Below are 12,330 nucleotides of genomic sequence, written 5' to 3'. Positions count from 1 at the left end.
CTGTTCAAGAGAGATGCAGCTACAGACTGAAAGGGCAGTTGACCCCTGAACAACTTGGAGGTTGGGGCACTGAGCACTGGTGCAGATGAAAACCTGTGTAGAACTTTTGCATTTCTAACTGAAGTACTAACAGCTTACTTTTGACTGATAGCCTTAGTGGTAAAATAAATAGTTGATTAACTATGTTTTTAAGTTATTTATATTATGTACTCTATTATTCCAATAAAGCATGGTAAAGAAAACAATTATTATTGGGTTATTAAGAAAACTATAAAAAGGAGAAAATATATTTACTACTTATTAAGTGCTTGCTCACAGGTGACACACACACAAGAAAATATAAGTGGATCTGCAAATTTCAAACCCAATTTATTCAAGGGTTAACTGAACCAGGATGAATGTAGCAGTCCCCATCTGTAGTCTAGGGCTTTCCCCTTTGCTGTACCTCTGCCCACTTCCAGTGGCAATATCCATGTCTTATGTTCTTTATGATCTTGGGCAGAGAACTCTGCCTGCGTGCGTTGGTGGCCAAAGGGCCTGGAATGTGTATCCCTTAGAAAGCGCTATGGTTTGACTCCGTCCTCCAGAATCCATCTGTTGTAAAGTTAATTCTCAGTGTAATGGTATTGCCAGGTGGGGTCTACTGGGGTGTGTTTAGGTCATCAGGGTGGAGCCCTCTAGTGGAATACATTAATGCCACTATAAACAGGGATTATAGGGCTGGGATCTCTCTGTGTCTCTTCGACTTGTCTGTCACATTAAGACATGGTGTTCCTTCCTTTGAAGGACCCAAAACTCCTGGTATCATCTTGAAACTGGAGTAAGCAGTCCTTAACTTGCCCATGCCTTGATCTTAAATTTCCCATTCTCCGGAAGTGTGAGAAAATATATCTCAATTTTTTATGAACTACACAGTGACAAGGAATCTGTTATAGCAGCTTGAAAGAGAGCAAGAGAGACAGCTCACAATCAGTGAGGACAGGATGAGGGGTATACATACCCCAGCTTCCTCATCTCTCAGGTGGAACAGCCCAGAGGAATTTAGTCCATGTTTCCACATGTGGTTGATCTTCAGTTATCCTGAGTCAGGTGGGTTGTTAATGTGTCTTTTACCATTCATCTTCTGTTCTCTTCCTCACTTTCCTCCTTCCTCCCAGTGTGAATTTGCTGCCTAAACAGGAATCCTCATTGCTGGTGGACCCAGACTAAGATACTGGAAAAAAAAATCGTTAATCTTTCGTATGAGGGATATTTCTCATCTGAATTCTAATAATTTCTTTTTCTTTTAAATATAGGAATATTCAGGAAACACTTAATTTTTTTTTTACCAATCTATTTTACATTGAATTTGTGAAGTGATTTTGTTTTTCTGTGTGTTAAAACCAAAAATTAAGTTGTAAGCCACCAACCAGCTGAATGGATTCCTCTTTTGATAGAGAACTTCAAAGAAATCTGAAAAACTAGGTTAGGGCATGACTGGCAGGTGGGCTTAGATGTGCCTCATTATACTCTCCTCCCTTTGGAGTTCAGACACAACTGACCAGCATTATCATTACATCAGAGATCATTGGACTGATAAAACAGATACTTTGTAGCAATAAGATACCACCATACTCCAACATGACAGATAATAGGCCCTGAAGAAAATCTAAATATTTGACCCTAAAAATATTTCTTTGATATATTCTGAAGTGGTTCTGCAAAGCTGCCTGTTGTGGGGGAAATTTGCATTCTATAGAGAATCTCCTCCCCTTACTAAGTCTTTTTTAAAGAGTCTGACATTTTTTTAAAGGTCTGATAGCAACATTCACCATCTACTTTATTTTCTACCCATAGGATTCATCTACATGACAAGAACCTTTGCTTCCACAACCCCTTTTCTAGAATCAAGCATTTCTTTATGATGAATTCAACTCTTTAGACAGAGCTTAACTCTTTCAACCAGTAGCCAGTCAGGAAAGCTTTGAATCCACCTATGACCTGGAAGCCCCTGCTTGAAGCTTTCCCACCTTTCCAGGAGAAACTAAATGTATATCTGATATGTATTGATCTATGTCTTTGCCTGTAATGTCTGTGTCTCCCTAAAGTGCATAAAACCAATGTACCCAACCACATTGGGTACATGTTTACAGGACCTCCTAAGGCTGTGTCACAGGCCATAAGCCTTATTTTTGGCAAAATAACCCTGTAAACTGATTGAGACCTGTCTCAGATACTGTTTTGTTTACACTGGGTCACAAAATTTAAAAATCCTCTAAAATGATCCACACATCAACAAATCTACATTAGAGACAGTGGAGTGAGTGAACCCCAACAGATAAAAATCACAAGTTAGAGGAACCTGAGTCTAAGATTTTGTCCAGCTCTCTTGATTCATAAGTAGGACAATTTTGGGGAAAATGTTTATTGTTGGTGGAATGAATAATGTCCCACCCCAAAAGAAGTCCATGTCCTCGTATCTGGAACCCAAGTGTTATAGGAGTTTTTAAGAAATTATTTTAGGCAGAGAGAGAGGAAAAAGGGTCCTTGGGAAGGTTTTGTTTCTTTTAAAGCAGCTCTAGAAACACTTCTTGTCTAGAGGAAAGCCCTGGCTCCTAGAGCCAGGTTGGGGAGCTTTCCTATGCAAATGCCAGCCATTAGAAACTAGATTCACCCAAACATGGCGATTCCCACTGTCTTCTTCTTTGTCAACACATGTGCCTGGAGAAAAACCTGAAAGATGCTGTAAGAAGTTGAGAGCAGCAGCACCACCATCCTTAAGACAGGACTGAGGATGACATGGTTAGATAGCCCACACTTCAGGGGCAGATGCATTCTATTTTCTGAGGGAGTGCCAGAGAATCCTGCTTCTACTATCAACCTTCCTGACTACAGTATCCTTGGCTTTGAAAGGTTGCAGTGTAAAAGTTAATCATAGGAATTCGGTCATTCTTGTCATACCCAACAGAGGCAAGAAACCAGGAGGGAAAGGCACTTGGGATGCAAAATATTGCTTATAGAATGCAATTGAAATAGGCCTTATTATCCCATGGAACTAATGTTTATAGTTTTTTGAATAAACTTAGAAACTGACTCCCCCAGTCTTAAAACTCAAGATAGTTACATTTGTTAATCTGAGTTCTTTTTTCAGGAAACCAACCATCAGGCCTCTAGATACAATCAAGGAGTTGAAGGTTACATATCACTGAATTGGGACAGTGAGACATCAGACCCTTTGCCCATCATGATTGCCTAACCGACCTCCTGCTTCCTGTTGACCAAATTATCTTCTTTACCCCTCCCTAATTCCTGTTTTCCCACATTTCTTCCCTGCTATCTAAACCCCTACTTTTAGTTGGTCAGGGAGATACATTTGCGAATGGTGTCCCATCTCCTCGGCTGCAGCACCTGATTAAAGCCTGTTCCTTGGCCATACTGTTGTCTTAGTGATTGGCTTTCTGTGTGGTGAGCAACAGGATCTACATTGAATCCCCGGCATTTCAGTAACAAAATTATACGCAAGCTTCACTGCTTTGGGTTATTGTAAACTGACATCAAATTTACCCAAAACTTCTGAGATAACTTAATATAATTCTAGGATTCAGTTTGTCCACCACTGCTTTCCAGTCTGAACTTGCCACCTCCCAATTCTTACTAGAGACAATAACATTTCTCAAAGAATGATAGGTAATAATTTCCCTTTTTCATAAAACTCTTTGTTCTTCCAACACACTGCAGACCATTGAGTTTTCCTGTATGCCCCATTTGGCAAACATTTCTTAGCAAATATTAAATTAGCAATCATTAAATTTAGAGATTTATCTCTACATTTTATTTAGATGTCAATACTTTAGACTCTAATTCTCTGTATTAAGACAATTGCTGCTTAGAATATCTATAGTGGCTTCTTCTCTGTTATATGAATTCCAACTGAAGCCATAAACTAGACTCCTCAGGTGTCATGATCTCTGTCTTCATTAAATCAGCAGAGGCATTGCTATGTCTGTGCAGCTGGGGCTGAGAAAGAAAAAGGAATTGGGATGCAGAGGTGACTTCATGTCCCCCTCTACCGACACCATCAGAGTGTGGCTGCATCTGAGGAACACTCTCAGCCCATGGAGGCATCAGGAGGAGCAGCTGGGGCAGCCCAGCCTCACACATCTGCTTCCCTGGGGGTTTATGTTCGGGTGTGTAACACTGTGGGAGGGTAACTATTATGCTGTAGACAGTAATAAGCTGCGAAATCTTCAGGCTGCAGGCTGCTGATGGTGAGAGTGAAATCTGTCCCAGATCCACTGCCGCTGAACCTTGATGGGACCCCACTTTCCAAACTGGATGCATCATAGATCAGGAGCTTAGGGGCTTTCCCTGGTTTCTGCTGAAACCAATTTAAATAACTGCTAATACCCTGACTTGCCCGGCAAGTGATGGTGACAGTGTCTCCTACAGATGCAGACAGGGAAGATGGAGACTGAGTCATCTGGATGTCACATCTGGCACCTGAGATTGGAAACATAAAAACAAATATCCACACAATTAATCATGTTGTAAGAGAAGTTCCCTGAAGAGCCAGGCTGTCCTGAGCACACTGGGCTGAGTAAATTCCTACTGTTCTCCTTCCTTACCTGGGAGCCAGAGCAGCAGGAGCCCTAGGAGATGAGCGGGGGCCCTCATGTCCATGCTGTGTCCTGACTGTGTCTGACTCCTGCAAGAAGTGTGACCAGCCTATTAAGAATTCTTCAAGGCGGGAGGATGTGCTCTCAGAACATGCAAATGAGCAGGGGATGGGGCAGACTGGGCACAGCTGCAGGGCTGGCTCATCAGAGTAACTCAGCACCAGCTCAGTGTCCCCAGGTGTTCCAGGTAAGACCAGTGTAGCACAAATTTTTTGGCAGAGAATATGTTTCCAGTGGGGACTATTTTGTTATGAGAGACATTTTTTAGGTATTTTTTTTTTGACAGTTTGAAATATTCCTCAGGAGTCGATGGAGTAATGTATTTCATTGGTGTATGGGGATTATTTAGAAGAGTATTCTTGTGTGTAGGAAATACATAGTGAAATGTTAAATGGTATGATTCTCAGGTCTTCAAAAGACTCTCATGAGATAGCGATTAGGGAAGGGGTTACTTTGTACTATACTTGCAACATTTCTGTGAGTTTAACATTGTTCCTTTATAAAAAAAAATAAAAATAAAATTTATTGACATGATGCTATGTATATTCGTTAAGAATCAAGCAAATGGTGTTATGCCATTGTTCTTACCACTATAAGATCAAGCAGTTTACTACAGATGCACAGAGATGATACTGTATTTCCTCAATGAATGCAGCACTCGCACATCCGCCATTATCAAGAGCTGCGGGTCTCTATAGTACCCAGAGACTAAATGGGCTTCACCTTATTCTTGTTTTGGGCTCCTCCATAGTCTACCTTCTTTTCTGCCACTGAGTATTATTTCCCAAAGCTCTTCTTTCTTAGTGAGGGTGACCACTATACAGAGCATGTCCCTGCCATGCACCATCAATAACACTTTCCTCTTTTACATTTCATCAGTGATTGGGACATCAAGTTTGATCCAAATGAAACTGGAAATGATTTGCAATCGTTATATCGCACATCTCTAATGTACCCAAAAATGTCCCAGCCTGGCTCAGTAGTAGGGGAAGTGGCTCCAACTACATTGGCATCAGTGGGCTACAGCCTAGGGCTCCACAATATTTTACTGATGCCAGACTAGGGGAGCAAAATCACAGTGCTGTAGCCTGTGCACAAACCTTCTTGCTGCTTTGTAAGCAGCCTGAATTGTAAGGGAACTTGCTTATATTGAGAGAAATGAAGAAATCTCCATTTGTCTTCTAAATGTTTGCTGAAAATGAATTGACAAAAGAAAGATAAATGAGAGAAAAGGAAAACAAAATTCATTTAAAATGTAGTGGGATATCATAGCAGGGTGATTACCCAGATAACTCAATGAGATCCAGTTGTTCGTATTTCCTTTCTAGGGAAGAGGGAATTGGGAAGTGTAGGCAACCTGGAGAGAATAGATGAGAACAGAAGTGCATCCTCAAAAGAATAGGTAACAGCTTGTCTAGATAAAGCATCAACTTCCAATCTCTTCTACTTTTGATTCCTGTTCTATGTTAATCTTCCCTGATATAAAATTTCCTAGGAAGAATTTTCTTGACGATCGGTTTCCTTCTGGAGAATCTGCTTTTAAGCAGATAAGGGATATTTAGGAAAAGACTTTTTGTGCATTTGCTGCTTTCTAAATGACTTTGGTTTCACATAATCATAACACTAATTCAAGATAACTTGAGATAGTATTTTCTGGATTCCTTTACTTGTAACCCGCCTGTTACAAGTAATCCTGCCAGAATCCTGTTCCCGAGAGACGCAGGTAGACAGTGAAAGAGCAGTTGACCCCTGAATGACATGGAGGTTAGAGCACTGACCATAGGTGCAGTCGAAAACCTGTGTAGAACTTTTGCATCCCTAACTCAAGTACTAATTGCTTAGTTTTGACTAAAAGCCTTAGTGATGAAATGAATAGTCGATATATTATATACCGTTTTCTTCTAATAAAGTATACTAAAGAAAAAAATGTTATTAAGAAGATCATAACAATGAGTCAACATATTTATTACTAATTAGGTGCTTACTCACAGGTGACACACACACAAAAAAATGTAGGTGGATCTGCAAATTTCAAACTCAAGTTATTCAAGGCTTAACTGTACTAGGATGAATGTAACAGTCCTGTCTGTAGCCTAGGGCTTTCCCATTTGCTGTACCTCTGCTCACTTCCAATGGCCATATGTATATCTTATGTTCTTTATGATCTTGGGCAGAAAACTCTGCCTGCATGCTCTGCTAGCCAGATGGTCTGCAATGTGTATCTCTTAGGAAAGTTCTATGATTTGACTGTGTCCTCCAGAAGCCATCTGTTGTAAAGTTAATTCTCAGTGTAAAGGTATTTCCAAGTGGGGCCTATAGGGATGTGTCTAGGTCATGAGGGTGGAGCCCTCTAGTGGAATTCATTAATGTCACTATAAACAGGGATTATAAGGCTGGGATCTCGCTCTCTCTTCTGCTTGTCTGTCATGTTAAGACATGGCCTTCCTTCCTTTGAAGAACTCAGCTATCCAGGCATCATCTTGAAAGTAGAGAAAGCTGACCTTAAGCTGCCCATGCCTTGATCTTAAATTTCTCATTCTCCAGAAGTGTGAGAAAATAAATTTCTGTTCTTTATGAATTACACAGTGACAAGGAATCTGTTATAGCAGCTTGAAGTAGAACAAGAGAGACACCTGACAATCAGTGAGGACAGGATGAGATGTATACATACCACAGCTTCCTAGTCTCCCAGGTGGAACAGCCCAGAGGAATTTAGTCCATGTTTCCACAAGTGGTTGATCTTCAGTTCTCCTGAGTCAGGTGGGTTGTTGATGTGTCTTTTAGCATTCATCCTCTGTTCCCTTCCTCACTTTCCTCTTTTCCTCCCAGTGTAAATTTGCTGCTTAAATGGAAATCATCATTGCTGGTGGACCCAAACTAAGATAGTAAAAAATAAAATCATTATTCTTTGGTACGAGGGATATTAATCATCTCAATTCTTATCATTTCTTTATCTTTGACATGTAGGAATATTCAGGAAACAATTTTTCTTTACCAATCTATTTTATATTGAATTTATGCAATGATTTTTTTTTTCCAGGTGTTAAAACCAAAAATTAAGTTGTACGCCACCAACCAGCTGAGTGGACTCCTCTTTTGGCAGAGAGAACTTCAAAGAAATCTGAAAAACTAGGTTAGGCCCTGACTGGCAGGTAGATTTAGATGTGCCTCATTATGCTCGCCTCCCTTTGGGGTTCAGACAAAACTGACCAGCATTATCATTACAGCTGAGATCTTTGGACTGACAAAACAGACTCTTTGTAGCAATAAGATACCATACTCCAACATGACAGATAATAGGCCCTGAAGAAAATCAAAATATTTTACCCTAAAAATATTTGTTTGACCTATTCGGAAGTGGTCCTGCAAAGCTACCTGTTGTCAGGAAAATTTGCATTTTGTAGAAAATCTCTTCCCCTTACTAAGTCTTTCCCAAATCATCTGACATTTTTTTTTCTAAGGTCTGATAAGCTCCCCCCCCGGCCACATCTACTTTGTCTGCTACCCATAGGATTCATCTACATGACAAGAACCTTGACTTCTACGCTCCCTTATCTAAACTCAAGCATTTTTTTTATGATGAATTCAACTATTTAGGCAGAGCTTTCCTCTTTCAACCAGTTGGCAGTTAGGAAACCTTTGAATCCATGTATGATCAGGAAGCCCTTCCTTCAAGATATCCCACCTTTCCAGGACAAACTAATGTTTATCTTATATGTATTGATTTGTGTCTTTGCCTGTAATATCTGCATCTCCCTAAAATGTATAAAACCAATGTGTAATTCAACCACCTTGGGCACATGTTTGCCGGACCTCCTAAGGTTGTGTCACAGGCCATAAGCCTTATCTTTGGCAAATAAACCTATAAATTGATTGAGACCTGTCTCAGATACTGTTTTGTTTACACTGGGTCAAAAAATTTAAAAATCCTCTAAAATTATCTACACATCCGTAAGTCTACAGTAGAGACAGTGGAGTGAGCACATCCCAACAGCTAAAACTCACAAGTTAGAGGACTCACAAGTTAGACTCTGACTAAGTCTAAGATTTTGTCCAGCTCTCTTGCTTCATAAAAATACTTCGTGATTTTTAAAATTTTACTCTAGAGAGGTCAATTTTGGGGAATATATTAATTTTTGGTGGAATGAATAATGTCCTACCTCAAAAGATGTCCATGTCCTCGTCTCTGGAACCTAAGTTTTATAGGAGTTATTAAGAAATTATTTTAGTCAGACAGAGAGGAAAAGGGGTCCTTGGGAAGGTTTTGTTTCTTTTAAAGCAACTCCAGAAATGTTTTTTTGTCTGCTAGGAAAGCCCTGGCTCTTAGAGCCAGGCAGGCAAGCTTTGATATGCAAATGAAAGCCATGAGAAACTGGGTTCACCCAAACATGGCAATTCCCACCTTCTTCTTCCTTGACCTGACATGTACCTGGCAACATGACTGCCCCAACATATCCCCATGTGTGTAGAACATTATGGTGCCCTACATTTGCATATTAAAAGGCTAGGGTGGGAGGGCCAGTTTTTTCTCAGGCTACATGAATAACATGCCTGGTCACACCAATCCCCTGAGCCCTATGCAAACCAGACATCACCTCCTTCAGCCTCTTCCTATAAGCAGCCACTTTTCCACTGCACATGGAGTTATCTCTCTGTTTGAATCCCCCATCCTCTGTCTCTGTATGGGGGAGCTGTTTAGCTGTTTTCTTCTTCCTTCCTTCTTGCATATTAAACTTTTCTTTCCTTAAAACCACTCCACGAGATTCTGTGGCGTTTTATCTAAAGCAGTGTGAGACCAAGAACCCTGGTGTTCCTCCAGTCACTGGGGCTGTATCATAAGGATTCTACCTTATGTAGCAAAAAATGACCTTGACAGATGTAAGTTAAGGACTTTATGAATAAGCAACCTGGTTATCCAGATGAAATCAACATAATCACAAAGGTCCTTAAAATAGAGGAGGATGCTGGCAGTCAGAGAGGAGCTGGGACTATGTGGAGGGATGTGGTTTGAGGGAGGAAGGGGCCATGGAACCAGAAATATGGAAGCACCTTGAAGATAAGAAGCAGAGGATCCAGTTCTCTCCTCTGGAGCATCCAGAAGGATCACAGCCCTACTGACGCCTTACTATTAGCTCAGTGAGGCTTCTGACCCCCACAGGGTAATACCTTTATGTTGTGTGATGCCGATAAGACTGTGGCAAGTCAAACAGCAGCATTGGAAACTGACGCAAGGGGGAAGAGATGTCTTTCGCCTCACTGAGCTCATGGATGTCCTCTGTTCTTGGAAATATTTACACCTTATTATCTGGTGTCAGCTATGACGACAGACAGAGTAAATTTTTTTCCGAGAGAAGATCTAGTACAAGAATTGTTTTTAGCTAGAACATTTCTTGGGTAAAATCCCATGATTATCTCTTATATGATCTGGGTATCACAGAGTTTAGGGGTCAGATCTCACAGCACATGATAGGAGTAAGAGGGTTATGTTTGTTGGTTTGTTTTCATATTAGGAGGGATAATTAGATTTTTAGGACACAATCTGGGAGGGACAGACAGAGTCAGAGCTATTGTAAGAGAAAGAGGAGATGTGGGAGGAGTCAGGGCAATGAAACATGTGTCCCTGCTCCCAAATCTAAAAGAAAGTCATTGATTTTAGAAGGTGAAGCAAAGCTCTTCACCTTCCATCTTCTTTGGAAGGATCAAATTCTTCCCAGAGTCCCTGCCCCTCCTTCACTCCCCTGACATTGCATTGTGGAGCTAATCACATGGGCCCTTAACCCCTGCTCCTGTCCCAGGCTGGGAGAGGCTCACTGTCCTCACCATGCCCAGCAGGATAGAGCTGGTACCCTACGTACCAAAGGGGAAGAGGATGGTTTCTGTGCAGGCCATAAAGACTTTACCACACTACATTTCACTACAATTCTCAGTAAAGTTGTGTGGAGAGAAGAGAACACATGGGCAACTTTACCTGGTGGGATTAAAAGAGGCCAGGCTCTGAGAATGACAGTGAATTCACATGTCTAATTTTCCAGGTGGCAAATGCTAGCTTTAGCAAATGTGGAAATGTGGACTTTGAGTTTAAGAACAAGACAGACTTTCAGGTACTGCAATAAATTAGGAGACATTTGGAATAGGGCCCTTACTCCAGGGCTAAGGTCAGGCTGGCAGTGCCTGAGAGCTGCCAGGTGCTGGCCCTGGGCTGTGGGGGAAGCAGTTGCTCTCCTGAGCCACAGGGCTGAGGACCTGGGAGGAACCACAGGCCCTGCCCACAGGGCTGCCTGGCAGGGGCTTGAGGAAAGGAAACTACTCAGAAATTCACAGAAGCTGCATTAAGCATATATCCCGCAGCCCAGCAAGAGTGAAAGTCTCAGAGATCCAGACCTTAGGGCTCGGGCGGGGTTCCTGGGCTGGGTGCTGTCAACTCTATCCTCCCTGGTCCTGAATGACTGGGACCCTGCTGGAGCCAAAGACGGAGGGTCAGCAAATGTCCTCAAAGTCTTTACTCAGCGAGACTCTGTTCTGCTTGGAAAGAAAGGAAACACACGCTACACAAATAAACATAAAATTATGTATCTATGTAATATGAATTTCTATTGTAGACCTTATATTTGGAATACATATTTAAGAAATAAATTGTATTTATATATTTGTATAATATGAATTTCTATTGTAAACTTTACATTTTGAATACATATTTAAGAAATAAATTGTATTTATATATTTGTATAAACTACATATCTATGCATAAATATATGATGCACCTTTATATATAAAGACATATAACTTTGATTGCTAGTATAAGGTATAGCTTTAAACTTTAATAAACTGAATGTGAACATTGAAAACAAGCACTGGGTGCACCACCTCATGGCCCCTTCCTCACGCCAGGGCCTGAGGGTCATAAAGCTCAGGACCCTCTTCCATGTGCCCCCTGGGCCTAGAGCAGTGAGCTGCCCATTGCAGAGGATCATGAGCGACCTGAGAAGCGTCTGAGGAATCACAGAGCAGCAGATGCCCAGGAGATGGATAGTGAGTCTGGTCCCTGATTGGAGGAACGTTTTGTCCCCAGAGCTCAGCATAAACAAGTCCTCCTCTGGTCATTTCTGTCAAACAAAGCAGCACACGTGGCTCAGAGGCTGCATGGTCACAGGAAGAAGCCCCTCCATGGCTCACTCCCAGCTTCCCCTCTGACTGGGGTGATGTGGGATCTCTCTGCCCAGCTTTCATGGCTCACTAGCTGCTGGGACTCTTGACAATAGCCTATGTCTGCCGCACGCACAAGCTTCTCAATAGTTGCCATTTTACTTTCTGGTCTCCGATAACCACAACTTGGCAACCATGACCCTTCCACAAAGATTCATGGAGTGAGGTCAGAACTGTGGGTTCAGCAATGTGCCCGGGCATGTATGTAAGAGAAACAAGGCGTGGTCAGCCTATGTCTGAAGTGAAGATTAATTTGCATCATGACTTGGGAGTAGGAGGTGAGAGAAAACATCCTGACATGCTCCATGCACTGATGCCCACAAGATACACTAGAGGTGCCCATAGAGGAGGTGGGAAGGGGTGTGAGGCAAAGAGGGATGTGAATTCAGAGGTGTCTCCCAGCCTGTTCCTCGAGAAGATTTCAGACTCTTAGTAGCCCCTGGCCACTTTGAGAGACTGAGGAGAAAGGATC

General features: G+C 41.7%; 1 protein-coding gene across 13 annotated transcripts in view; it reads right to left on the bottom strand.

The window, feature by feature from the left end:
* The window catches only part of LOC701504 (immunoglobulin kappa light chain), a 676,887-nt gene that overhangs the window by 390,309 nt on the left and 274,248 nt on the right, over window positions 1-12,330 (bottom strand). For 2 of the 13 annotated variants that reach the window (XM_077959026.1, XM_077959034.1), the window contains exons 1-2: window positions 4,605-4,701; window positions 4,182-4,479 (exon numbers count right to left, since the gene is read on the bottom strand). The exons of 10 other annotated variants lie outside the window; for them this stretch is intronic. In XM_077959026.1, coding sequence (XP_077815152.1) covers window positions 4,182-4,479; window positions 4,605-4,659 — 353 coding nt within the window. In that variant the 5' untranslated portion in view covers window positions 4,660-4,701. Of the gene's footprint in view, window positions 1-4,181; window positions 4,480-4,604; window positions 4,702-12,330 lie in introns of those variants that run through there. One more of the 13 variants, XM_077959032.1, reaches the window with a different exon arrangement.

This window comes from Macaca mulatta, chromosome 13 (genome assembly GCF_049350105.2).
Source record: "Macaca mulatta isolate MMU2019108-1 chromosome 13, T2T-MMU8v2.0, whole genome shotgun sequence".
Lineage (NCBI taxonomy): Eukaryota > Metazoa > Chordata > Mammalia > Primates > Cercopithecidae > Macaca > Macaca mulatta.
This window is presented reverse-complemented; position numbering and strand designations above follow the sequence as displayed.